Source organism: Lolium perenne, chromosome 2, assembly GCF_019359855.2.
Source record: "Lolium perenne isolate Kyuss_39 chromosome 2, Kyuss_2.0, whole genome shotgun sequence".
NCBI lineage: Eukaryota > Viridiplantae > Streptophyta > Magnoliopsida > Poales > Poaceae > Lolium > Lolium perenne.
In genome coordinates this window covers 97,966,084-97,991,787 of record NC_067245.2, presented here as the reverse complement: position 1 = coordinate 97,991,787, position 25,704 = coordinate 97,966,084, and the positions used below count along the sequence as shown (strand labels likewise).

The window sequence follows — 25,704 nt, the reverse complement described above, 5'->3', positions numbered from 1 at the left end:
GATTGGATTTTGAAATTGACAAAGTCACCACATGTGTCTCGCTGTCGATGGATTCACCGCCTTCCACTAAATGAATATTCCACCTTCATGACACACAGATGTCAAATTTTAGATTTGAACTCTGGTGGGGTGTGGGTACAATCACCCTCCTAACCACCCAACCTCATATTGGTTCTTGGTAGTGAGCGCTTCTGGTAATATACATACTCCTTCTAATCCATATTACTTGATACTAAAATGGATGTATGTACAAATAAAATGTGTCTAGGTACATCTATGTTAGTATCAAGTAATATGAGTTGGAGGGAGTAGTAAAATATGCCTATTTTCGGGAAGATTTTTTTTGGATCACCATTGCGTCCACGGCTCCACTGCCAAGTTCCTTTTATAAGAAGAAAGAAAAAATCGAAATCAAAACTTTCTTTTTTGACTTGGAAATCTAAAAGCTTCGTTTTTTTTTGCGAAACAATCTAAAAGCTTGGTTGCCCTGTGCAGTTGTGGTCAGTCCTCCCTATGTCTCGTCTTCCCTCGCTAGTGTTCCCCTTCTCCCACGCCACTGCCAAGTAGGGCCCACCATGCACCAGCTGCCGCCTCCTCCTCCCCCTGCCTCGTCGACGTCGCTCGTGTCGCGGGCGCGGACGGCGATCCACTCCGCCGCCGCCCGCGCCGAGCGCGTGCTCACTGACATCAAGGCCGACCTCCGAGGTACCAAGGGGCGCGCTCATGCTTCCTGGTTCCTTCCCAGCCCCGTCCAGCTCCACCTCTGCTCGGTTCAGGGGTCCGAATCTGACGAGCTTCGGTTCGAATTTGCCCGTGGTGTGTGCAGATGCGGACGGATCCGGCGGGAACAGGGCGCCGTCCCCCAGGACCTCGTTGGATCGGCAGGCCGACGCCGAAGCAGGCCCGTTCGCCACGGGGCAGGCGCCCGCCGTGAAGCCTCCGCTTGATGAGGTACATGCTCCTGTCATTGCCGTCGAATCGGCCGCCGCTTCGTGTGTGAGGAACCGTTCAGGCCCATGCTCGAGCAGTCGTGCTGAGGTGAGGCTGTGAGAGGCGCGTGCTGTAGTGGTGATCCGGTGATACGCGAGGGGTGTTCAGTTCGTCAGGTTAGGGTGGTGCTTTGTGAATTGGCTAGTACCACCAATTCACCACTACAGCACGCCCCTCTCACAGTATGTGTTGGGACTACTAATATGGAGTAGTATGTGTTGGGACTTGGAAGTTGTTATTAGAGGCTGTGTACATTGTTCAACCTGCGTGTGAGTGGCCATGTTCTGGTGGCAGAGCATAGCATAACATAGTTGCGAGGTTTTGCGTTGAACAACTATGGTAGTAGAACAGAGTAGACCTTTCAGCTAGCAGCAGCTAGATCTTGATTACTTGTTCGGCTAGCATTTGCGAGCGCTCCATGGTATCTATTTATTTATCCTTCTGTTGAGGCTTCTCGTGATCCTTTCCTTTGAAGTGTTTTTTGATGGGCAGCCGTGCCCGTTTGTCGGGTTTCGAACTGCCAGCAACTGGTGTTTAGCTTTGTACATACTTTTTTCTTTGGCTTTTTTCTGCATTTTCTCCTTCTAACAGAATGGGAAGAGCTCCTGCCATGTATTCTAAAAAATGGAGTTAATCTTGGCTTGTTTCTCTCAGTCGAGTGGAACTGTGAAGTGGACTCGACTAAAGAATGAGCTGTGTATGATGAATATTTATGCTTCTATAATTGACACCCGCTCTTTCCTCCACCAAAATTGCGTCTTCGTTGAATGCTGACCTGTCCATTTTGTGATCTTTCTCGTTATAAATGCACATTAGATGTTGAAATAGCTGCACCATGCCATTCTCACATAAGGTGCAAAATATTTATTGCTTCCAGGTCCTTGAAGTAATCCCCTCAGAAGATGAGAGCGGCTTGAACATAAAACCCGGGTCAACTTCATCTAACCTGGCCTTTCCTCCAAGTTCAGTAGTTAAACAGTTGGTTGCAGCCATTGAGTAAGTTTATGTTCCATCTGCCCACCTTATTTCTTGAGTGTTGCCGGAAAAGATGCATCATATTGCATTTTAGACTTCCCAAGAGCTTTCTGCTTGTGTAAATTGTGTCTTTTATATTACTTGAGCATTAAAAGTTTTTTTGTTCTCTAGAAATGGAAAAAAATTCAACTCAATGAATGATATGAAGTTTAGTGGTGACCAATGTCTGAAAGAGAAGGGGGGCTTGAGCTTGTCTGTTGTTAAGTCACTTGTTCGCCGTGAAAAGGAGGACAGATCTAGTTCTGAATTTTATGGTGATGACGAAACAAAATCCTTGATGTACTCATTGTTCAAGTTCGGTATGTTTCCATGAGGTGCTGGGTTTTTTTTTTTGCTATTTAGCAATTCAAGTTTTTCATTTTAATATATAATTATCTTTTCAGAGGAAGAGTTTCCGCATAATGAAAGTCGATGTAGCCCAGAATTACTTCATGCGACATCTTTGTCCAGGGATATCCATGGTGCACCGCCTGGAAGCTTTGTTCATCACTTAGGAGAGATTATTGGCAGCATTAGTTCTGTGTACAAGATGGCATTCTTTTGGCAATCCGTGGTTGTCGAGGTAAGTCTGTTGCTATATGTTGCCCCCATTATTCTGACATGCTGCCTTCAAATTCACTTACTAGAGATAGAATTTGGTTTGTCATAAGGTTATAGTTACGTTATGTCCCACAGATGGAATTTGGTTTGCAAGCGAACTAGACAAGCAAGATTTAAAGTTATTGGAGATGTATAGTAAGAATTTAGTATTAGTACCACATTTAAATCTTTTGTTATACATGCAGTTGAAGAAACTGTGGTCTGATGGCCAACCGGTGCCTCGAATGTCATTGGATGCTGCTCCAGACTTGAATTGTTGTTTGCTATATCAGGAGATACAAGTCATAAATTGCTGCATTGCCAGGAAAAAACGAAGAAAGGCAGCTAAGGAATCACTTGATTCCTTGCTAAAATGGGAAAACAGTCAAAGTAATGATATGTCAAATCCTTGGTATTCAAATGGAGAGTCTCGTGGCAGTGGGATCTATGCAAGTAATTGCAGTGGTGATTATGTTCTTCGGCTTGGTGCTGACTGCGCATCCGAGAACTTAACTCTGTTAGAAACTGGCGAGCCTGTATATTCGCCGACTCTGCAGGTAAGCTGATCTGTTGTTAGTTAGTTTATCTTTCATGATGCTCTCTCTCGATATTCTAAGTGCTTATACAATATATATATTCAGGAAGGCCCTATTATGACAGCAGAGCTCATAAAAGAAACAGAGGAACTTGTCTTACGGACAGGAAGGTATGCCAACCTCCCATATGTACTACCTTATTGATAGCATGCCACTAGTTAAATCTAAGGGAATTCAATACTGATGTATGTTTTTCATAACATCGTTGCTTTTACCAATTATTGCCTCCTGTTGGTACCAATATATTCCTCATTGGGCAGTGCAATCTAGTTCTGTTTCACCACTTATGTTGCTAAGGTTTGTCCATAACTTTTTAAGCAGTAGAGCAATAATTGTGACACTGCTTGTATATGTATTCTCAGTGTTGGCGCTGGCTGTTCTCAGCTTTTATCAGATATGCAGGCGTTCAAGGCAAGTTTAGAACTGTTTTTCTCACTTGCTGCAAGGCTGTTAAATTGAGCTTCCTAAAGAAGCTCTTTTTTTTTATATAACAGGCTGCAAACCCAGGATGTGTCTTGGAAGATTTCATTAGATGGCACTCTCCACCTGATTGGTCTGAAGATTGTGCAGCAAGCAATGCAACAGTAGGAGAGGGATCATCTAGACGTGGTCGTCTAAGTGACAGAATGCAAACAAAAGGTAACAATTTTCTCCCTCCCTCCCCTATTGATGCACGCTCATTCACCATTTGTAAGCTAGATCTCTCTTACATTTTGATGTATTGTGCTTAACTAGAAGGAAATTTGTGGAAGGAATTGTGGGAGGCAGCAAAACCTATACCTGCTGTTGAACAAACTCCAATATATGATGAAGATTTAGCTGTGTAAGTACAATTTTTTGACAATTTTCTGCGCTGGATATTAAATCACTTGTAAACTGTTATGTATTAATATAATCTTCCAGGGAGAGCATATTTGATGCCTTGGAAGTTATTGAACCAGTAAAACTGTTTCAGCAGCTACTCTCAGTAATTGTAAGTTAAACGTTTGCATTTTTGTCATAGTGATTTTTCCTGTAGTTGCATCTAGTTATCTCAAGGCAAATCTTGATGCCTTACTACATGATGCTTGTCTATCAGCTTTCTGTATGCTTCCTAGCAGCTGAATCAGTATTACCAGCAAACAGCAACCTGTCAAAATTATTCTACGACTGTAAAGACTACATTATTGGCATCTACCAAGATGAAATGTCGAAAGAAAAGTTGGATGAGATCTGCAAGGTACTCTGCTATTATTTATTCATCTGGCATTATGTTATGGAATAGTATTGACATAATGATACATTTGCTAGGTTTATGAGACGATGGAAGCCATACTAACCCACCCTGAAGACGCTCTTCAGATCATGCAGCAACCTGACGAAAAGTCTGCCGAGAATAAAAACCGCTTCAATCTTAAGCTGAACTTTACTGGCAAAGATCGCCAACCTCTGTGGAAGCGTGCACCAAAGGATGAAAAAAAGACATCACCGAAAGACGAGAAAAAATCACCGGATGAAAAGAACACCAGTTTTTTCTCAAACCTTCGCGACAAGAAGGCTTCGATATTTTCAAAAAAGAACACAAAAGCGTCAGAGGTGCCATTACCATCCCCGTCATCAGCTTTGGGGCCACTTGATGAGACGGAATGGACGATTTTGTAGTTGAGATTCCCGGATGTTTCCTTATGTACAACTTGTAGAGAAGGTGCCCCAAGAATTTGGAGTAATCTTAAGCTGTAAATACTCATCCAATTCATTTAACACTTTGCAGTAAACTTGAAAAGATAAATATTTCATTGAAGTAAGTGTCCAGGTTCCATTCAGTTTTGTCTTCATCTTCATGTTGTAACATGGATCAACTGTAGTTTTTGTTTTTGTTCCGGTTGACACAAATCCCTGCATATTTGAGCAGTTCGGCCGCGAGTAGATATATACACAAACCACAAGCATTACATTTGTCTTCATTGGGGGCAATCATGTGCGAACTTGGTACCACTTCGTCTTTCTCACTCTTTTTCTGCGGATCACGGGAACTTCGTAAAAAGCGCTTTCTTTCAACGGATAATTTCTAAAATTTACTACCCCCTCTTGTCCAAAATATTTGTTGTGTATTAGCATCACCGATGATATTGCTCCGTCCCCCTTGAGGTCTCCTTAATATAGAAAATAAAAATTATGTCACTGGAGTATAGTTTTTGAGAATTTAATTATGTCACTGGAGTATAGTTTTAGAGAATTTTCTTATATTGTATTAGTTAATTGTATGGCCAAAGTTAGACTCAACCTCAGGGATGTAGATGAATCTTGGGCTAGCTAGCTAGAAATCATGTTTAGGATTTCTTATTTTGCAAATGTTTGTAAATTATCTCCGATGAACTAGTTTGAAATTCTCGCACCAAATTTAAGAAATCGTGTTCATAGTTCGGAATAGGGTATCTGTAATATGGCTTAAACTTCTCACATGAAAACGGCAGTTAACTCCATCCGTGCGAGTTTAGAGCATCTCCAACCGCGTCCCCCAAAGCGTCCCCCAAAGCAATTTGGGGCGCGCCGGACCAAAAAACCGTTCCAGCCGCGTCCCCCAAAGCCCATTTTTGTCCGACGCGCCCCGATACGGTGTCTGGCGCCCCGAGCCTGTCCCCGTCCCACAGGGGACGCTCCGGGCACGCCGGACACAACGAAAAGCGAGGCGGGCTCCCACATGTCGGCGACTATTTGCATAAACCGTTGGTTCGTGCATTTTTTCTCGTCGCTCCTTCCTTCCCGCGCATCCCACCCCTCCGCCGCCGCTGGATTTCCCGGCCGTTTGGACGTCTGATCTTTGCTGAGAGTCGGCACCGTCGTCGCGGCTGGGGCTCCCGCCGGTCGTGCCGCCGCTGCCGCTTCGCCAGCGCGTCCCAGAACGCGCCGTCAAATCCGCCCCACCTCCCCGCACACAAGGTGCTCGACGACTTGACAGGTAGGTGCGATTGGCTGCTATTCGTTGCGTCGTCTGCCTCGGCGCTATTTTAACCATTGATTTTGCTTTAGCCATGGACAGCGACGATGGGATGCTTGCCCTGGTGCTGGAGGACGAGCAAGCCTTCGACGACGACCTGCGGGAGAATTTGCTGATCATCGCGTCCCTCCAGGACATGGTTGACGTTGAGGCGGAGAAGAGGAAGAGGCCACGCCGCGGAGGATCAAGGCGGGGGAGAAGGAAGTCCAAGCCCCGGCAGAGGATGGAGGGGCATACCATGCTGCACAACGACTACTTTGAAGACGGTCCAACACATGAAGACAATTTTCGGCGCCGGTACAGGATGAGCAAGGGCCTGTTCATGAATATCCTCCACGGCGTTCAAGAGTTCGACCCCTACTTCAAGCTCAAGCTCGACGCTGTAGGCGTTGTTGGGTTCTCGTCCATTCAGAAGTGGACCGCCGCCATGAGGATGCTTGCATACGGAGCACCTGCCGATACACAGGACGACTACCTTCACATGAGTGAGTCTAGTGCCATTGAGTGCATGTACAAGTTTTGCCGAGCTGTGGTGGGAAAGTTTGGCAAATACTACTTGAGAGGGCCAACTGAGGAAGAGACTGCAAGGATCATGACACAAAATGCTGCCAGAGGATTCCCTGGAATGCTTGGAAGCATCGATTGCATGCACTGGGCATGGAAGAACTGCCCGTTTGCTTGGCAAGGTATATACAAAGGGCGTCATGGATATTGCAGTGTGGTGCTTGAAGCTGTGGCAGATTATGACCTGTGGATTTGGCATTCTTTCTTTGGCATGGCGGGATCACACAATGACATCAACGTGTTGCAGCAGTCTCCGGTATTCAGTAGACTAGTGGAAGGGCATGCTCCACCATGCAACTATGAGATCAATGGCCACCAATATACCCAAGGCTATTATCTAGCCGATGGTATATATCCAACATGGGACACTTTTGTCAAAACAATACCGAATCTATCAGGTCTGAAGAATTCCCACTTTGCTACGCGATAGGAGGCTTGCAGGAAGGATGTCGAGCGGGCATTTGGTGTGCTTCAAACACAATTTGCCATTGTCCGGTACCCTGATCTAAGCTGGTCTCACGACCAAATGTGGGAGATGATGCAGGCTTGTGTGATCATGCACAACATGATCATCGAGGATGACCGCACGAATCTTGCGGAGGCTGATCATGAGTTGCCTGCAGATTTTGGTGATTTTCTCACCATGCACGCAGAGATCCGTGACAGCAATGTTCATGAACAACTTCAAGCTGATCTCGTTGAGCATTTGTGGAGGATCAAAGGAAATATCGTGGCACCTTGATCTAGCATCTAGCCCTATTTATTATATTTTTTACTTGTTTTATTATTTGTTGTAATTTAATTTGGAAACAATCCTCGCAAACATTTTTATTCATATGCTATATTTGATAAATGGTTCTGTGTTAAAAAGAAGTATTTTAAATGTTTGGGGGCGGCGTTTGGGGGGACGCGGCTGGGGAGCGACGTCCCTCTAATGCGGCATGAACAAAACACGTCCCCCAAACGCTCAATTCGGCGCGGTTTGGGGGACGCTTTGGGGGACGCGACTGAAGATGCTCTTAGGATTCCAGATGTGATATGTGCTAGATGTAGAAGAGTTATTGGAGATTGCACAGCACCAATAGGGCCGACTGCTCATGTATATATAGGCGGACACATGTACAATTACAAGTACAACCCTGAGAAAACACGGGAACCTATACCTATACAATATGTTACTCAACACCCCCCGCAGTCGAAGGGTCGGCACCGACACATAGACTGGAGCGAAACTCAGGAAAAGTCGTGGATGGCAATCCCTTCGTCATGATATCGGCAAACTGCTGAGACCTCGGTACGTGAAGAACTCGAACGCGACCGAGGGCAACTTGCTCACGAACAAAGTGGATGTCCAACTCGATGTGCTTGGTGCGCCGATGATGAACGGGGTTGGCGGAGAGGTAGACAACCGACACGTTGTCGCAGAAGACCACCGTAGCCTTGTCAACAGGACAAGAGAGCTCGGACAGAAGCTGACGAAGCCATGTGCACTCAGCCACAACATTAGCCACGGCGCGATACTCGGCCTCAGCACTGGAGCGAGACACAGTGGGCTGCCTCTTGGAGGACCAATAGACGAGCGACGAGCCGAGGTAGACGCAGTAGCCGCTGGTGGAGCGGCGCGTATCCGGGCAACCCGCCCAGTCCGCGTCCGAGTAGGCGATGAGGTCAGTCGACGTCGAGGGCGAAGCATGCAACGACAAGCCGTAGCCCATGGTACCACAGACGTAGCGGAGAATCCGCTTCACCGCGGCCCAATGAGCATGTCGAGGAGCATGCATGTGCAAGCACACCTGCTGCACGGCGTACTGGAGCTCCGGTCGCGTCAACGTCAAGTACTGGAGAGCACCGACGATGGAGCGGTAGAAAGGCGCGTCGGACGCCAGCGAACCATCACTGGCGGAGAGCTTGGCCTTCGTGTCAACAGGAGTAGGCGCAGGGTTGCAGTTAAGCATCCCTGCACGCTCGAGAAGCTCGTGGGCATACTTCCGCGGATGGAGGAAGAACCCGTCCGCACGCCGGACAACCTCGATGCCGAGGAAGTAGTGGAGCGGGCCAAGATCCTTCAACGCGAACTCAGCGCGAAGACTGTCGGTGAGCTGTCGAAGAAGACCAGCGGTGGAGGCCGTCAGGATGATGTCGTCGACGTACAACAGCATGTATGCCATGTCATTGCCGGTCCGGTAGACGAACAGCGACGCATCGGAGCGCGTGGAGCGGAAGCCAAGCTGATGCAGGAAGCCGGCGATACGCTGGTACCAGGCATGGGGCGCCTACTTCAGTCCATACAGGGACCGAGAGAGCAAGCACACGTCATCGGGGCGCTCGGTATCGATGAAGCCGATGGGCTGCTGACAGTACACCTGCTCCTGCAAATGGCCATGAAGGAAGGCGTTGGAGACGTCCATCTGATGCACCGGCCACGCGCGAGAGGCGGCGAGGTGCAACACTGTGCGGATCGTGCCCGGTTTGACGACCGGGGCAAACGTATCCGTGAAGTCGACAACAGCGCGCTGCCGAAAGCCGCGCACGACCCAGCGCTCCTTGTAGCGCTCGAGAGTACCGTCGGAGCCGAGCTTGTGCTTGAAGACCCATTTGCCGGTGATGACGTTGGCGCGGGGGGGCCGGGGAACGAGCTCCCAGGTCCTATTGCGCTGCAGCGCGTCGTACTCCTCCTGCATGGTGGCGCGCCAATGCGCGTCGCGCAAGGCAGCGCGAGCCGAGGTGGGCACCGGCGAAGGAGCGGTCGCCGGGCCGGTCGCGGAGCCGGTTCGGCCGGGCGGCAGGCTGGGTGGGCCGGCCGGGGGCCGGTCCGACCGGCGGCAGACCGGGCGGCAGCCGGACGCAGACCGGCGGAGAACCGAGCGGCGCGCCGGTTGGCCGGCCGGGAAACCGGCCGGACCGGCGCCGGGTCGGCCGGCGGCCGGGAGGAGCTCCGCCGTCGTGCGGCAGACGCCGTTGCCGCCGGCCCGAATGCGACGCGGCGGACCGAAGCGCCGCACGTATGTACCGGTCGACGGGGTAGCGTGTAGACGGCCATCGCACGCCCGCACGTGCGCGGGTGAGCATGGGCGCAGGGACCGCAGCCGACGGGCGGCGAGGCGGGTGACGAGGTGGCCGATGAGGAGGCGGCCGAGGGAGACGCCGCGGCGACGGGGGCGCTGGGGGTGCCTCGACATCGTGGGCGACGGGGCGCCGGGGCGCCGGGGCGCCTCAGCGGCGCGGGCGACGGGGCGCCGCGGGCGACGGAGACGCCGAGGGACCAGGCGGGGCCGGCGCAGAGGGCGCCACCGCGGTCAGTCGTCGGCGCGCGGCCGCAGGAGGGCCGGCGGGCGCCAGGGGCGTCATCAGAGGTGTCGCCAAGAGTCCCTGCTGAAACGGAAAAACCAACTCGTCAAAGTATACGTGCCGGGAGGTGAGGACACGGTGGGAGACTGTGTCGTAACAGTGGTAGCCCTTGGTGTTGGCGGGGTAGCCGAGAAACACACAAGGGAGAGAGCGCGGCGCAAGCTTATGCGCGGCGGTGGCAGCGGTGTTAGGATAACACCGGCAGCCAAAGATGCGAAGGTCATCATAGGCGGGCGGCGCACCGTAGAGGAGGTGATGCGGCGTGTATGACCAACGCACACGACACGGACGGATGTTGACGAGGAGAGTCGGAGTGGCAAGAGCGTCCGGCCAGAATCGTGGGGGCATGTATGCATGGAACAGAAGGGTGCAGACGCAGTCATTGAGGGTACTAAGCATCCGTTCGGCACGACCGTTCTGTGGCGAGGTTTATGGACACGTGAGGCGGAAGATGGCGCCATGGGCGGCGAGAAGTGAGCGAATGGTGATGTTCTCGAACTCTTTGTCGTTGTCTATTTGTAAGGCATGGATGGGGCGACCAAACTGAGTGAAAATAAAGGCGAAGAAGGCGGTGAGGGTGGTGGCAACATCTGATTTACGACGAAGGGGAAAGGTCCATACAAAATGTGAGTAATCATCAAGAATCACTAGATAATAATTATAACCAGAATTACTCGGAACAGGCGAGGTCCAAACATCACTATGAATAAGTTGAAAAGGAAAAGACGCGACTGTGGAGGAGGAGCTAAACGGGAGGCGAACATGTTTGCGTAGACGACATGCTTCACAAGAGTGGGCATCCATTTTATTACAAGTAAAGGAGAAACCTTGCATTATTTGACGCAGAGTGGCGGAGCTAGGATGGCCGAGGCGGGCGTGCCAGAGGTCGAAACCGGTGGAGAGGGCGAGTGGGCTGCCGGCGGTGGTGGAGGCTGAACCAATAGGGTACAGATCGTCGGGACTGTTACATCGGTGGAGGAGCATCCGAGTACGACCATACTTGACAGAAAACCCAAAGGCGTCAAATTCCACAGTCACAGGATTATCACGACAGAAAGAATTAACGGAAACAAGATTTTTAATCAAGTCAGGAGAAACAAGAACGTTATTTAGAGAGAGAGGAGTGGAAGTGGAAGGAAAAAAGACGGAACCGGTGTGAGTAATGGGAAGAGCATGACCATTGCCAACGATGATGCGAGAGGACGTGGAAGCGGGTGTAGAAAACGATAGGTTACCGGGGTGCGCAGCCATATGCGCGGAGGCGCCGGTGTCCATGAACCAGTCGCCACCGCTACCATATGCCCCAGCGGAGGGAACGCTCTGGAGGGCGGTCAGGAGCAAGGGATCCCACGAGGCCGAGCTCGGGGGGCGTAGGCCGGGCGGCCGGGGGCGCCGCGTAGAAGGCCTGGTGTGGGCCGCCAGAAGTAGCCGCCTGCCCGGTCCAGGGGCCGGTCTGACCGGCCAGGGCGCCGGCTGGACCGGTCCACAGCCCGGTCTTGCCAGCCTGGTGACCGGCTGCGGGGAAACCCGGCGGCGGACCCGTGGGGCGAGGCGCGGGGGTCTGGGCACCGCGGGAGAAGCCGACGACGAAGGGGCCGGCGAAGGGGATGTCGCGGATGACGGCGACGGAGGGGCCGGCGAAGGGGTTGTTACTGCCGGAGCGGGAGGAGTCGAGGGGATCGGAGGGGCCGGAGGAGAAGAAACCAGCCATGGCGGAAGCAGTGGTGGTGGTGGGAGGTAGGGCCGGCGGCGCCCAATGTGGTGAGAGGCGGCGGCTAGGGTTGGGGGGAGGAGGGTCGGCGGCGCCCGGGGTGGGGAGGGGCGGCGGCTAGGGCTGGGAGGAGGAGGGCCGGCGGCGCCCCAAGGAGGAGAGGGGCGGCGGCTAGGGCTAGGAGGAGGAGGGCCGGCGGCGCCCTAGGGGGAGAGGGCGGCGGCTAGGTCAGGACCTGAGGGGCCTCTGATACCATGTAGAAGAGTTATTGGAGATTGCACAGCACCAATAGGGCCGGCTGCTCATGTATATATAGACGGACACATGTACAATTACAGGTACAATCCTGAGAAAACACAGGGACCTATACCTATACAATATGTTACTCAACACTAGAGATGCTCTAATTGGTTCCTCAACCAAGTCGCAACCCACCAAGCGAGAGCGGATTTGAGCGAAGACCTCTGTCCCATGTGCCTGTCTAGATTTACTTAAGCACCCACGGGAGGAGTTCCATCCCATCTACAAAGTGAGCTGATAGCTACCTATTTTGGTTAAAACCAGATCGGATTCATGCAATTTTTTGTGCTCTGATTTTCCTCCGATGAAATTGATGATTCATGTTGGTTAGATTGCAGGAGGTGTAGCTGCTTGTCAGCTTCAGTTCAACTAATACACACCTTTGTTCCTCCTTGGAAGGTACCATCTTAAGGTTAAATAATCTATATTCTAAATCAGATTCCAAAGTTAATGTTGCATGCCCTTCCTTTGTGAGCAGGGAGACGGAGCTATGCACGTGACAATTGCCTGTAAGTGTCATCTTTTTCTCTACTACTACTTAAAAAGATTAAAGTGGTTCCTTATTCTGTTTGGTACTTTTTGGTCGTCCATTTGATCGCTCCACCTCTTCCGAACGCGCCGACAAGTGGGCCAGACCCCACAATTCTCTCCCCGAGTCGATTTCCTCCATCTCCCGTGCGCCGCTCCCCCAGCTTCTCTCCCTCTCTCGTCCGCAAGCGCCGGCTAGGGTTCCGCCACCGCTCCCTTGCACGACGCCGCCCACAATACGTAGCTCGGCCCCCTCCGCCCCTCAAGATCTTTGAGCATGGGTGCTCGATCCGTCGACAACAAAGGCCAACGCGGGTCTGCTGGCGAAGGACAACGGTGATTTGTCCCTCTCGCCCTCTTCGACATGGCGTCCTACCTCCACTCGCTCGCCTCTAGCCGCAACCCCGTCGATCTCTGGACGGCGTCGATCTCCACCACATCTGGCCGGTGGAATTAGACCACGGAGGCCCCAAACCTCCCCACCCGGAGCTCTAGATCATCCCATCCGCGATCTTCCTCGTCCGACTCGCGTCCGACCTCCCCTACCCGTCGCCCTCTTCCATGTGCTCCCCTCCTTCCCCCGCGCCGCCTCCTAGCGGCTCTGCTGCGCGGAGCGCCGGAATACACTGCGTAGGCCTGGCCCTCCTCCGCCACCTTCTTGCTGCAGCACCTCCGTCTCTTGTTGGTGTAGCCTGCTGCTGCTGAAGCTGTCGCCCAGCGATCTCTGCCTCCTCCTCCCGGGCGCCACCAAGGGAACCTCGTCAGGTAATGCTCTGCTGCAATACAAGCAATGAAGTAACAATATTTTAGGTCAATTTACTGACCGCAATGGCTGCCATATTTCTGAGCTGATTAATTTGATATAAAGTGTTCCCAAATTGGGCTTTCAGTAATTATGCTTATAGCCAGTGGTTTTGACTCTTAGATCTGACTATAGGCACTTTCTATCCTACGTATTTACATGTCAAATTTATCTTCTAGAAGTTGGTTCTGGATTAATTGGAAATATTCTTATCTGTTGTTTCCATCAACTCAATTCATATGCTATGATAAAAGTTTTTTATGCCGTTCGAATCAAAATTTGAAGGATACGTTGCTAATTTTTCACCACCCACTTCTGACGAGGTTGTTATCTCAATCTACAATTCATGTTTTCAGGTCCAGAAATATGTTTAAGGTCATATTACTAATGGTGTTTGTTCATGGCAATGGTAGATAATTATTGACTAGATGATTCCCTGTGCGTTGTGGTGGGCGTCAAAAAGAAAACTCCATATGGTAATCAGATATATACAATTTGGATGAATTATCTGTTTGTGTAAAGACATTCAGAGCGCCAAAATGGTAGAAGAGACATGTATGCTGAAAATTATACCTTGCAGTATATTAGGATAGTGGTGTTGATGGCATGAACCAAAGGTACTTGATTCACGCCGTTGGTTGAAACCTGAACATTACAAGTTGTTTCCATTGTACATGGACTTGTGGTTCAAATGGCATTGTGGTAGGACAATATATGAGATGAAGTCCATGAATAATGTCCCGTTTGCAGGTGAAAACTGAGTGTTCTTAAGAAAAAGAGAGTTCTTGTAATATCAGTTTACCTATATGTGGTAAAACTGTAAATCCAAAGGAACGTAAATTATCCTTCTCTGAAACTCCTTTAATGCCCGCAGGTACCAAAATGATCCTGCAATCATCGCAATGGCAAACTTGGTTGCATCATACTAGAAGAACGAAACCATGGAGTTTGAAAAGATCTTAAAAGGTCAATGTTCTTGAACAGGTGATTTTCCTTGTGTGCAGCAATCCTAAGCTCTTCATTGCTGTTTTAAGAGTTTACAAGTCCATTTCTGTTGTAGCCTTATATGCATTACCTCATTTTATTACTTTTGCAGGCCTATTCGTTGATGCTGGTGATGGTATTTTCCAACCTCTACAATGTGGATCTAATTATAGGAGACACTGAATGTGGGTCACACACTGTGCTTGGACAAATCTGTTGTCCTAATCATCCTATTTCTCAATTGGATTCATCATTACTTTAGAATGCAGAACCCAGGTTGACACAAGCTTATAATGCAGCACCATGTTTGACTCAACCTCACAGGTCTACAATTCTCCAGCAATGACCGGTAAAGGGGGAAAATAATACAGAGGTTCTTGACTTGTCTTTCATAGTTTCACTCAAGCGTGAACATATAATACAACTTATTAATATGAATATATGTACAGTTCTAAATATACAGTATATATAGTACATATGCTCCTCTTTCCATTTTATCCTTCATGAGAAATAGGATGATTTTTGTTCATCTTTGAACCTTACTAGAGATCTGTCAAGAACTACAGATTCATACTCGTACTTCGTGATTTCCTTTGCTAATTCTGGGTGTGTATTACAGGTTTACTCACTATCCCCATCTCACCTCTCTTTATGTCTATTGATAAATTAATCTCGGTCTGTAGTATGTATTGTCTTGCTCAAACTAAGATTCATTTTCTACTTTGAGTGAATTTGCCTTTCTCTTTTCTGCATTTAGTTTATATCAGCACAGGAAACTGCTGGCCTATTATGTCGCTATCTATATTTTGTATTTTATTTTATGTTGTGATATGAGTACCATAATAGGACGGAGGTGCTCAGCATGACATGATATGTGGTACTCTTGTGTTTTAGAAATTTCCAGGGAAGAGGCTCTAGGAGAGAGGGGGTTTGAATTTTCTTTTCTGGTTTTGCAGCATGGTGCGACAAATTTTCTATTCTGATTTTGCAGCACGGCGCGATGAATCTTTTGCAATTATGGCTTAATTCCTCCATTCACCATATGCAAATCTTATTTTCACGTTGTTTGATTTCTCATGAGTGACCTGAGATTACTGTGATGATACGTAAAGCCTAGAGTGTAGAGTGAGTCATAAATGTGTTGGATGCACTAATTTAGCTCATTGCTTTGCTTCACTGTGTTGTGTAGATGCAAAACTATTTCAGTTTTTAAAAACTCATTGGATTTGCAGCTAAGTAGTTTAGAATTTTGGAATGTGAAAATGGTCTTGCACAGGAAATTCAGGCAATGTAGAAATACCATGTCTTGTCTTAATCTCTCTGCTTTCCTTTATAGTATACGTATAGCTGAATTGGACAACATAGATTGTGCTTGTACTGAACATTCTCTATTTTCATGGGTTCTATTAATGAGGATTTCCATTTTTTGTTTATTCGTGATTTATGATTTTGACGTTTTCCATCTCAACCAGCTCCCTTCATTTCACAAAGAATATATGTGGAGTTAATTGTCATAAAAGATTATATTCTTTGATCTGCAGCTCAATAACGACTTGTATAATTGCATCACAGTACATGATTTGTGTTGGAACAACCACAGTACATGATTTATATTTCAAAATGATGATTACATGTATAGAGACACATGGCACTTGAATGACTCATCATATTTTTTAGTGGAGAAGACAACAGAAAATTCTTGGATGTTTCCTTACGATTTTTGTTTAGACCTGCAGGATGTACCCTGTTCCCCAGGGTACATTATCCTCTGCTGGCTGTTTTGGTGATTGCCATTATGTCACATCTTAAATTCGGAGCTTGTGTCTATGTTAGTGGCAAGATGTTCGAATGGTTCCTGGTTGCACTTTTACAAAAAATCCTCCAATGGATGATAGTTGTGTTAAGATACCGTGGATAAGTTCTATTCTATTCTCTAGATACCTTGTACAACTGTATAAGGGATGTTTATGAAGCTAAGGTTTCTCTTGCATTTACCACATGTAGACATGAGCATCAGGAACGTTATTTGTGTTAAAAATTAAGATTGCATCAGTTGCTGCATGATGATTCATCTGCTAATCGCCCAGGTGTAATGTCAATATTGGTGCAAGCTGCATCTCCGGTAATCATGATTTGTTGAGGTATTGATACTGACTTAGTTTTCTTGCTCGTTTCTGCGATGCCCACAATATAAAATTAACATTAGTTGATTCCGAACCCATGCTCAAAACATATATATTTCTTTGTAGGGAATATCTTGTGCACCCCAAGTTACTGTTTCTTTGTAGGGAACAGGCCACAAGGAAAAATGTAAATTGCTTATTTTTGTGAAACATAGCAGTGTAGATCTAATGTTGTACTGTTGGTAGTATGATTTCTTTCTCAACATTGATCTATTTAGTTAAAGTTCTTCATTTACCTTCTTTAGATATAACATTGAAAAGAAAAGCTAATTTTGTTGTGTTGTAGGTTTTTCATCTACTTGGATTGGGTCAAATACATGTAGTTACAGATATCATGGAGGTAGAGTATGTGGATCGAGTGCTCCAGCTTGGAGCTATTCGGTGATGTCTGCTGCAGGTATCTTTGCCAGATATAGTGTCCGAAAAGAATTTGTGCCTCCAGGGTCAAGAAGCTCAGAGGTACCGAGATGAGTGAATTCCAGGCCACATCTAACAATCACACTTATCAACCAACCTGACCTTTGTTTGTACTATTGTCTCACACAGCTTTGTACTATTGTCTCACACAGCTGTTGGCCGAGGGCCGGATCGGCGATTCATTGTGAATTATTACTTCGATTTTTCTGTATCTTTTTAATGCAGATATGCAACATACATGGTTCAAAAAAAGGGGACGAGTCGCACACCATCAAGAAGATGGACGGAGACGTTGTCAAGAACATGGTTGCATTACATTCTGGAATTATAATTTAATAGAGAAGTGTCTTCTCTTCTGATGTATGCTTGTTTCGTTTAAACAAAAACGATGCACACATGCTCTGTCTTATAGTGTAGCCACCTCACTGTTCTGTTATCAAGCATTTTCTTCCATGACTACTATGATACAATATGTGCATAATGACCGAAGCTTATCAGGCATGTTGTTCTATCCTTCTTTCATATTTTGCAATAAATCAATATATTGTAACTTATTGTTGTAACTTAAATGATACGTAATGATTATCAGATGTGAATTATTGAGTCACTGATTCTTTCAAGCATTTAAGAAGCTGATAAAGAAAGTAATGAGATTGAAGAGACACGGCAACTGCAATAGCATAACATCAACTGACAATTTTTTGATTATTCTAATCTCCCAAAAGCAACTTGCAAGATAATGGCATAGAACATTGATAGGATGAAGAAAGAAGTAAGAGGAGTCTTTGACTTCCTGCGGTTAGTGGTGTGAAAAGATGTGCAACAAGGAACCAAGGAGGGAGAGAATCAAGTGGATGCATGGTGCTGCCTGAAGTGACAAGAAAGAAGTTGGCATTCATTGCAAGCATTCATTGCAAGCAAAAAGTGAAGAAGTTGAAGCATGGACTTGGAAGACTAAATTAAGGGCCTAGCTGTTTAATAGATCGTATGTTGTTAGTGTTGCTTCTTAATTGATAGATTTGTGTAAGGAACGAATAAAATGTGACTACTTGGTCGAAAATATAACAGTATTTTAACATTATCGTTTGATGCCCAATTTCTTGCATTTTTTTGAACACATGTGCCTCAATGGGTCGGTGATTAGAGTTGAACCATAGTGTGGACAAAGATGATTCCATTAAAGTTATTTGGTACAAAGAATGTGTATCCCTTATATATGTGTATTTAGAAATGAAATTTGCGTCTCGTGGCAACGCACGGGTATTTGTACTAGTTTAGATAAAAGGCATCTAGTGCCCGACTTTAAATTAATAAAGCCTTTAGGTTTTGAGACATAGTACGGTTACAATGCTGCGGCATACAACTTAGCCAACATGAAAATGCGGAGACAAAGAAACTAGGTAAAGGACATGCAGCACGAAGAGCACACAATGATGCCGAGCCTGAGAAGCCTCCCGTCCTATCCAGCGCCGCCAGCCTCACTTGCCACCAAGTCCGCATGTATAAGCTTTAGTTGCCTTGTCAGCTCCAGCAGGTTTGGTCCGTCTTGCTGTTTTGCGAGCCGCGTCCACAGCTGCATAATGACAATGGTTTTATAAAGAAGATTAGCAGGTTTCGAAATCACCCTTGATTCAAAGACATGCTTATTGCGAACATTCCAAAGCGTCCAGCTCTGAGCCGCAAATAAAGTCCAAATTAGACGTCGTGGTCGACCCGAACAGCTAGAAGCAATAGCATAAAACTGAGCAAAAGAAGTAGGAGACCAGCGGCATTCTAACAGCTATCTAACCACACTCCACATAAATCTGGCAAGCGAACAGGAAAAGAAGATATGGTCGGCATTTTCGGGGCTATTGCACAGAGCACAACGCCCGATAGCAGGGCCCTGTCTTGAGGCGATCAAAAGGCTGGAGGGTAGACGGTCAAGAACTAGTTGCCAGGTGAAAATCCTAATCTTAAGCGGTAACCTGGCCTCCCAAATGTCCCTAGCATAGGCGACCGAGGCACCCTCAGATAGCTTTTTGTACATGGAAGCAACCGAATAGCAGCCCGAAGGTTCCAAGTGCCAGATAACCTTGTCCTCCCCAGGACAAAGATTGATCTGATCAAGGATGAGCTGCAATTCCTCCCATTCCTGGCGAGTAGCTGGGTTGAAGGATCTCCGGAACCTGAGACTCGAGGGTTCCGCACAAGCAATGGCAACAAGAAGATGATGATTGTCACAAATATTGAAGTTTCGGGTGCTAACAGTATCTCGCAATCCAGGCCCATTGCCCTTATAAATGTGATCTTCAAGATCGTTTCCAAGGCGTTTGCCTCCAAGTTTGACCCGATCGCTAATCGTGTGATCAGCCAGAATCAGACGGCGTTTATAAAAGGGAGATTCATCCTTCATGGGGCATTGGCTCTTCAAGAAATCATCCATGAACTAAAAAGCAAAAAGCTGGGGGCATTCTGCTAAAACTTGATTTCGAAAAAGCTTATGATAGGGTCAACTGGGATTTCTTGACGGAGGTTCTGCGGGCAAAGGGTTTCGATGGTGGTGTTGTCCATAGAATCATCCAGCTTGTTACCGGAGGACAGACCGCTATTTCCATCAATGGCGAAATAAGACCTTTCTTTCGCAACAAAAGGGGTTTGCGACAAGGAGATCCTCTTTCTCCACTGCTTTTCAACTTTATGGCCGAAGCTCTCTCCATCATGCTCTCTAAGGCTGGCGAGGCAGGGCACATTGCCGGTGTGGTGCCGCATCTGGTTCCCGGGGGGGTTTCCCATTTGCAATACGCCGATGACACCTTGATTCTCATCCAGTACGACGAGCGACATATCACCAATCTGAAATTCCTTCTTATGTGTTTTGAGAAAATGTCCGGTCTAAAAATCAACTATCACAAAAGCGAAATCATAGTCATGGGTCAACCTATCGAGGTGCAACATAGGGTGGCAAATATGCTCAATTGCAAGCTGGGAGATTTCCCCTTCGTGTACCTTGGCCTCCCTATCTCCTATCGCAAGCTGTCTATCGATCAATGGATGTTTTTGGTTAGAAAACTAGGGTTAAGGATCGAAACTTGGTTGGGTAGATTCCTTTCCTCGGGGGAAGGTTAATTCTATCCAACTCTTGCCTGGCTAATTTGCCCATGTTTTCCATGGGCACCTTCTTGCTCCAAGATGGGGTCCACTCCAAGTTTGACTCCCATAGATCCCGTTTCTTCTGGGAAGGTTCGGGACCAAAGCGTAAATATCATTTGGTAAATTGGCCGGCGGTTTGTTGCCCAAAGGAAGCCGGGGGGCTGGGCCTCCTCAACTCCAGGAAAATGAACGTCGCGCTCATGCTTAAGTGGGTTTGGAAGGGACAATGCCCTCTGGGCCCAGATCCTCCGTGCCAAGTATAACTCGGCTACTGATATTTTCGCGGGCTCAGGGGTGGGAGGCTCACCCTTTTGGAAAAGTTTACATAAACTTAAAAATTTCTTCAAACTTGGCGCTAAGCATTTGGTGTTTGATGGGAGGAGAACCATGTTCTGGCTCGACCTTTGGGTGGGTCGTCGCCCACTGTAAGTGTCATCTTGATCTTTCTATCTATATCTTTCTTATTTCTATTTTATCTACCATGAGAGTTTTCCAAAAGAATTATCTCATGGTAGAGAACTATGATCAATATTTTGTTGTGGCAGATTTGCAAGATATTAACAAACAGATAGAGCTTACTGCATGTGCATTCTCTTTTTTTATCAGTTGGCCGAGGTCCTGCGGCAGTTCATCTTCAGGTGCAGGGTGTCTCGCAGCTTGAAGGTTCAAGATTGTGTGGAATTTCCAAGACCAATGGTCAATTAATTTTACTAGAAGATGCTATAAAAATTCACTTCCCATCCTTCATTATGCAATAATAATTTCATGAATCTGAAAAATAAAAATCGACTCTTATTTGTCCAGGATCCTATGATTTAGTCATGTCATCATTGTCTAAATATTGCAGATGAACTCAGAACATACATAGTGTAAGCATGGGTTGGAAAGCGTCACTAGAACCAGTATCCTAGGGTCATCCACATATTGGGAGAGATGGATGCGGGAATAATATTTTTTTTTTGAATAACAACAGGGGAACTGTTATATTCATCGCAATAGAGGAGAAGGTCAAGACAACCGGTTGACCCAGTTTATGAGGAAAACCGAGCCCAAAAACCGTACAAAATGACCCCATTTTTGAGAAAAAATGGGTCGAAAAACCGCACAAACAACAGAGCCTCGTCGCCCACACGACACAAAGCCACCATTGCACAAAACAAACACATCTGTGCCCGGAGTCGCCACTCCGGCTTCCCCTGCTCGGTTTCGAGCCGCAATGCCGCACGGATTAGACACCTCGTAGCCCAGGCTACACTAGACGACCATCCGCAGACCACGAACGTCGCGCCAAAAGATCCGGGGCCGCCGCCCCGACATGCCAGCCAGACCAACCATCCGATCGCGCCGACCGGGCTGACGGACTCGCTACCCACGTAGCATGAGCACGCCACCCTTGCCTTGTTAGACCACAACCACACCCCATGCGCCTGTAGTTGCAAGGCCGTTCGAGGCCGCCGCCTCGACGCACCATCCACCGTCCGGAGCCGCCGCCCCGGCGTCCACCATCTTCGGCCGCAAGGCAACCATGCCTAGTTGATGCAAACCTACCACACCACATGTCGTGGTATCGTCACGGCATATGCCATAGGGTGGCTAATGAGAGTGGTTCCTAGTATGTTCTACGGCGGTATCCGGATGCGGGTATGGGCACGAGCGACACGGCGACGTACCAAGGTTCGAGGCCCTCCGGTGGAGGTAACACCTCTACTCCTGCTATGAGTGTATATGATAGTATCACAGTACAATGGTGCTCCTAGAGCTGTATCCGGCTGCTCCTGGGAGGCAAAGGTAGACGAAGGTCTCTCTCACAGGGCAGCGCAAAGACTAGAATGAGTAAGAAGTGATCGATCCCTTGCACGAGAGGGGGTAGTGCAGCTTATATAGGCGCTGGCACTTTACATAAAAGTCCCTATGACCTACTGGCCGGCTGGCCGACTTCGGCTTCCCGCTCCTTCCCGAGGCGCCGCTGTCAGGAGCCGTTGGACGTGGAAGCCTTGTCTTGTCGCCTGCCGAAGTCAGCGGTATGGAGAGGAGGTGTCCCTGTCGCCATCATGACCTGTAGCCGTACGGCGCCATGATGCCCTGTCCGACGGAGGCACTATTGCTCTACAGTGCCCCGCCCTTTACGGAAAGTGAGGTCATCGTGGACTTTAGGAGCCGGACTACCTTTCCAGTTCCTTCTCCTGCAAGGCTCACCAACCCGGACCATGTCAGGGAGATACAAACCAAGCCGGATATGGAAAGTTGAAGCCGGCCCAGCCACAGCGCAGTCGGCTGCGGCCAGGCTAGCGTGGACTTTGAACCAGCCAGCTCCCAAGGCAGCCGGCCACGGCTCCAGCCGGCTGCTCCTCAGCCGGCCTTTTCCGCGAGCCGACAGGCCTTGAGCCAGTTGTTCTCAGTCCTTTGCCCTACCCGGGGTCTCCCCCCGACATTAGCCCCTGAAGCTGGCAAGGTCCTGCGTAAAGAAGGACCTGGGCAGGTTTTCCTGACCCTTAGTCTCTGATCTTGCGGATTGTACTTTGAGAAGCACTCAAGGGGCCGGCTGAGAATTTTCGTTCAGCCGGCTGCGCCCTCTTCCGGCTTGCTCCGTCAGACTGCTTTCAAGCCGGATGATGACCCACAAGTATAGGGGGTGTATCGTAGTATTTTCGATAAATAAGAGTGTCGAACCCAACGAGGAGCAGAAGGTGTTGACAAGCAGTTTCGATGGAGGATTCACTGTAAATGCTCACAGACAAGTATTCAGGGGGTTTTGATATAGCAGATAAATAAAGTACGAGTAAGTAATATATCATGTAGTCGACGTTCACATGACACCACTAGAAGAATAACACCACAACTTAAATATCATAACATTGAATATTACCCAACATAATTCACTACTAACATTTAGACTTCACCCATGTCCTCAAGAACTAAACGAACTACTCACGAGACATCGTATGGAACATGATCAGAGGTGATATGATGATGAATAAAAATCTGAACATAAACCTTGGTTCAATGGTTTCACTCAATAGCATCAACAACAAGTAGAAATCAATACCAGGAGAGTTTCCCCTTTCAAACAATCAAGATCCAACCCTAATTGTTACAACGGTGACGAGGTGCAACGGTGGAGATGGCGGTGATGATGATGGCGGTGATGATGATGGAGATGATGATGATGATCCCAATGATGTCCAGCTCAATGACGGTGACGATGGCGTCGATTTCCCCCTCCGGGAGGGAATTTCCTCGGCAGATTTCAGCCTGCCGGAGAGCTCTTTTCTCTCTGGTGTTTTCCGCCCTGCAGAGGCGGCTGTGACTCTTCGCGACTATCCTCTGGAGCTTAGGTTTTCGGGACGAAGAAGTACGCGAAGGAGAGGAGGCCAGAGGGGGCTGTGGGCCCCCTCCCCACAAGGCGGCGCGGCGGGCACAGGGCCCGCGCCGGCCTATGGGGGGCCCATGGCGGCCCTCCTCGGCTCCTCCTTTTGGCTATCTCCGTCTTCTGGAAAAATAGGATTTTCCGTGTAATTTCCGTCAATTGTTGATCTTCCGAAATATTGCATTCTGACGGTGCTTTTTCCAGCAGAATCCTGACTCCGGTGCGCGATTCTCCAATAATCATGAAACATGCAAAATAGATGAAATAACATAAGTATCATCTCTAAATATGAAATATATCAATGAATAACAGTAAATTATGATATAAAATAGTGATGCAAAATGGACGTATCAACTCCCCCCAAGCTTAGACTACGCTTGTCCCCAAGCCAAACTGAACTCGGTAAACAAGACCACATGTTTATGGAGTGAAGAGTCGATAAACCAAATACGGACAAGAAGCATCATATTAATTCACACAAGACATTCTAGTGAACAACTTCCTCATATAATTCAACTTGAAACAAGTAGAGGGTAATCACAAATAAAGGTGCATAAGAAATCATAATTGGTGACGGCAAACTTCGTTCTTGGTCAGAGAACAATTAACAGATTATACTTATCTGTCGAGCAACGCTCTTTGAAGCTTATAAGGCACAACTTGCATACTCAATCATAATAATCTCCTCATAATCATTGATAACTTTCAAAGCTATATTCATTCAGATAAAACTTGTACTAAACAAGGAAGAGTAAAAAGCATGATTAAGTAGATCACAATATAAATGGTTTGATCACAACAACTCAATTGCTTGCTTAAGATGGAGGGAAATAGGTTTACTGACTCAACATAAAGTAAAAGATAGGCCCTTCGCAGAGGGAAGCAGGGATTAAATCATGTGCTAGAGCTTTTTCAGTTTTGAAATCATATAGAGAGCATAAAAGTAAAATTTTGAGAGGTGTTTGTTGTTGTCAACTAATGGTAGCGGGTACTCTAACCCCCTTGCCAAACAGACTCTCGAAGAGCGGCTCCCATAAATTTTTTATTTTTGGGTGACACTCCTTCCAACCTTTTCTTTCACAAGCCATGGCTAACCGAATCCTCGGGTGCCTTCCAACAATCACATACCATGAAGGAGTGTCTATTTATTTTAGTTTTATTTAGAGATGACACTCCTCCCAACCTTTGCTTTCTCAAACCATGGCTAACCGAAACCTCGGGTGCCTCCCAACAATCTCATACCATGGAGGAGTGTCTATTTGTAAAATTATGAAGGTTAATTAATCGGGGCTGGGAACCCCGTTGCCAGCTCTTTTTGCAAAATTATTGGATAAGCGGATGAAGCCACTAGTCCATTGGTGAAAGTTGCCCAACAAGATTGAAAGATAAAACACCACATACTTCCTCATGAGCTATAAAACATTGACACAAATAAGGGATGATAAATTTTGAATTGTTTAAAGGTAGCACACGAAGTATTTACTTGGAATGGCAGGGAAATACCACATAGTAGGTAGTTATGGTGGACACTGATGACATAAGTTTTGGTCTAAGGGTTTGGATGCACGAGAAGCATTCCCTCTCAGTACAGGTCTTTGGCTAGCAAGATTGATTAGCAAGCATAAGAGTTGAGGAAAACAAACAAATATACATGTGATAGAAACAATCATGCATCTTCCCTGTAAGCACAAACAATTTTAAATTCAGAATAATAAGCTAAGAGCTAACAAGAAAGAAATATAATGAAACAACATATCTACATGTATTTCTCTTCTACTTAAACTCAAAGTGTTGTTTCTATTGACCAATGCTAAGTTTGCCAAAACCAAATAGATTTACTCAATGCTCCCAAAGTGATACCAATACTAACAACAAGATCAATCATATAATAGAGATTGCAAACTAAAATAAGATGTGCAATATGTAAATGATAAGACTTCTTATTAATATTCCATAACGATGACTCACACCAAGGGATACATAGACAACCAACTAAAGAGAGATACTTCCACACTGTAACCCATCTTATATGATAACTTCCCTACTCATGATATGACACTACTTGATAGTAAAAAGTAAAAGATAGTGATGATGTGATACCGCGGCACTCCCCCAAGCTTGGAACAAACCAAGGGGATGCCAATAGCGATGATGAATTACTCCTTCGGCAGTGGTGGTGATGAATTCTTGA

General features: G+C 47.2%; 1 protein-coding gene and 1 long non-coding RNA gene across 9 annotated transcripts; both read left to right on the top strand.

Annotated features, from left to right (window-relative positions):
• The first annotated feature begins 493 nt into the window (after positions 1-493).
• LOC127333352 (uncharacterized) lies at positions 494-4,980 on the top strand. 2 transcript variants are annotated; one of them, XM_071826142.1, is made up of 13 exons: positions 494-705; positions 827-951; positions 1,868-1,986; positions 2,137-2,324; positions 2,409-2,587; positions 2,811-3,161; positions 3,246-3,310; positions 3,563-3,611; positions 3,695-3,839; positions 3,936-4,023; positions 4,104-4,173; positions 4,301-4,419; positions 4,491-4,656. In XM_071826142.1, the coding sequence occupies exons 1-13, from the start codon at positions 576-578 to the stop codon at positions 4,516-4,518; spliced, it is 1,656 nt and encodes a 551-aa protein (XP_071682243.1). In that variant the 5' UTR covers positions 494-575; the 3' UTR covers positions 4,519-4,656. The 2 variants fall into 2 exon arrangements, with proteins under 2 accessions (XP_071682243.1, XP_051215701.1); XM_051359741.2 differs by having other exon boundaries at positions 497-705; positions 4,279-4,419; positions 4,491-4,980.
• Positions 4,981-12,738: 7,758 nt separating this feature from the next.
• Positions 12,739-17,528, top strand: LOC127333351 (uncharacterized). Of its 7 annotated transcripts, none has more exons than XR_007871089.1 (4): positions 12,739-13,393; positions 14,305-14,414; positions 14,527-14,599; positions 14,714-17,528. It is a non-coding gene; the product is annotated as an uncharacterized lncRNA (long non-coding RNA). The 7 variants fall into 7 exon arrangements; XR_007871087.1 differs by having other exon boundaries at positions 14,527-15,033; positions 16,502-17,528; XR_007871085.1 differs by having other exon boundaries at positions 14,527-16,555; positions 16,664-17,528.
• Positions 17,529-25,704: the final 8,176 nt, after the last annotated feature.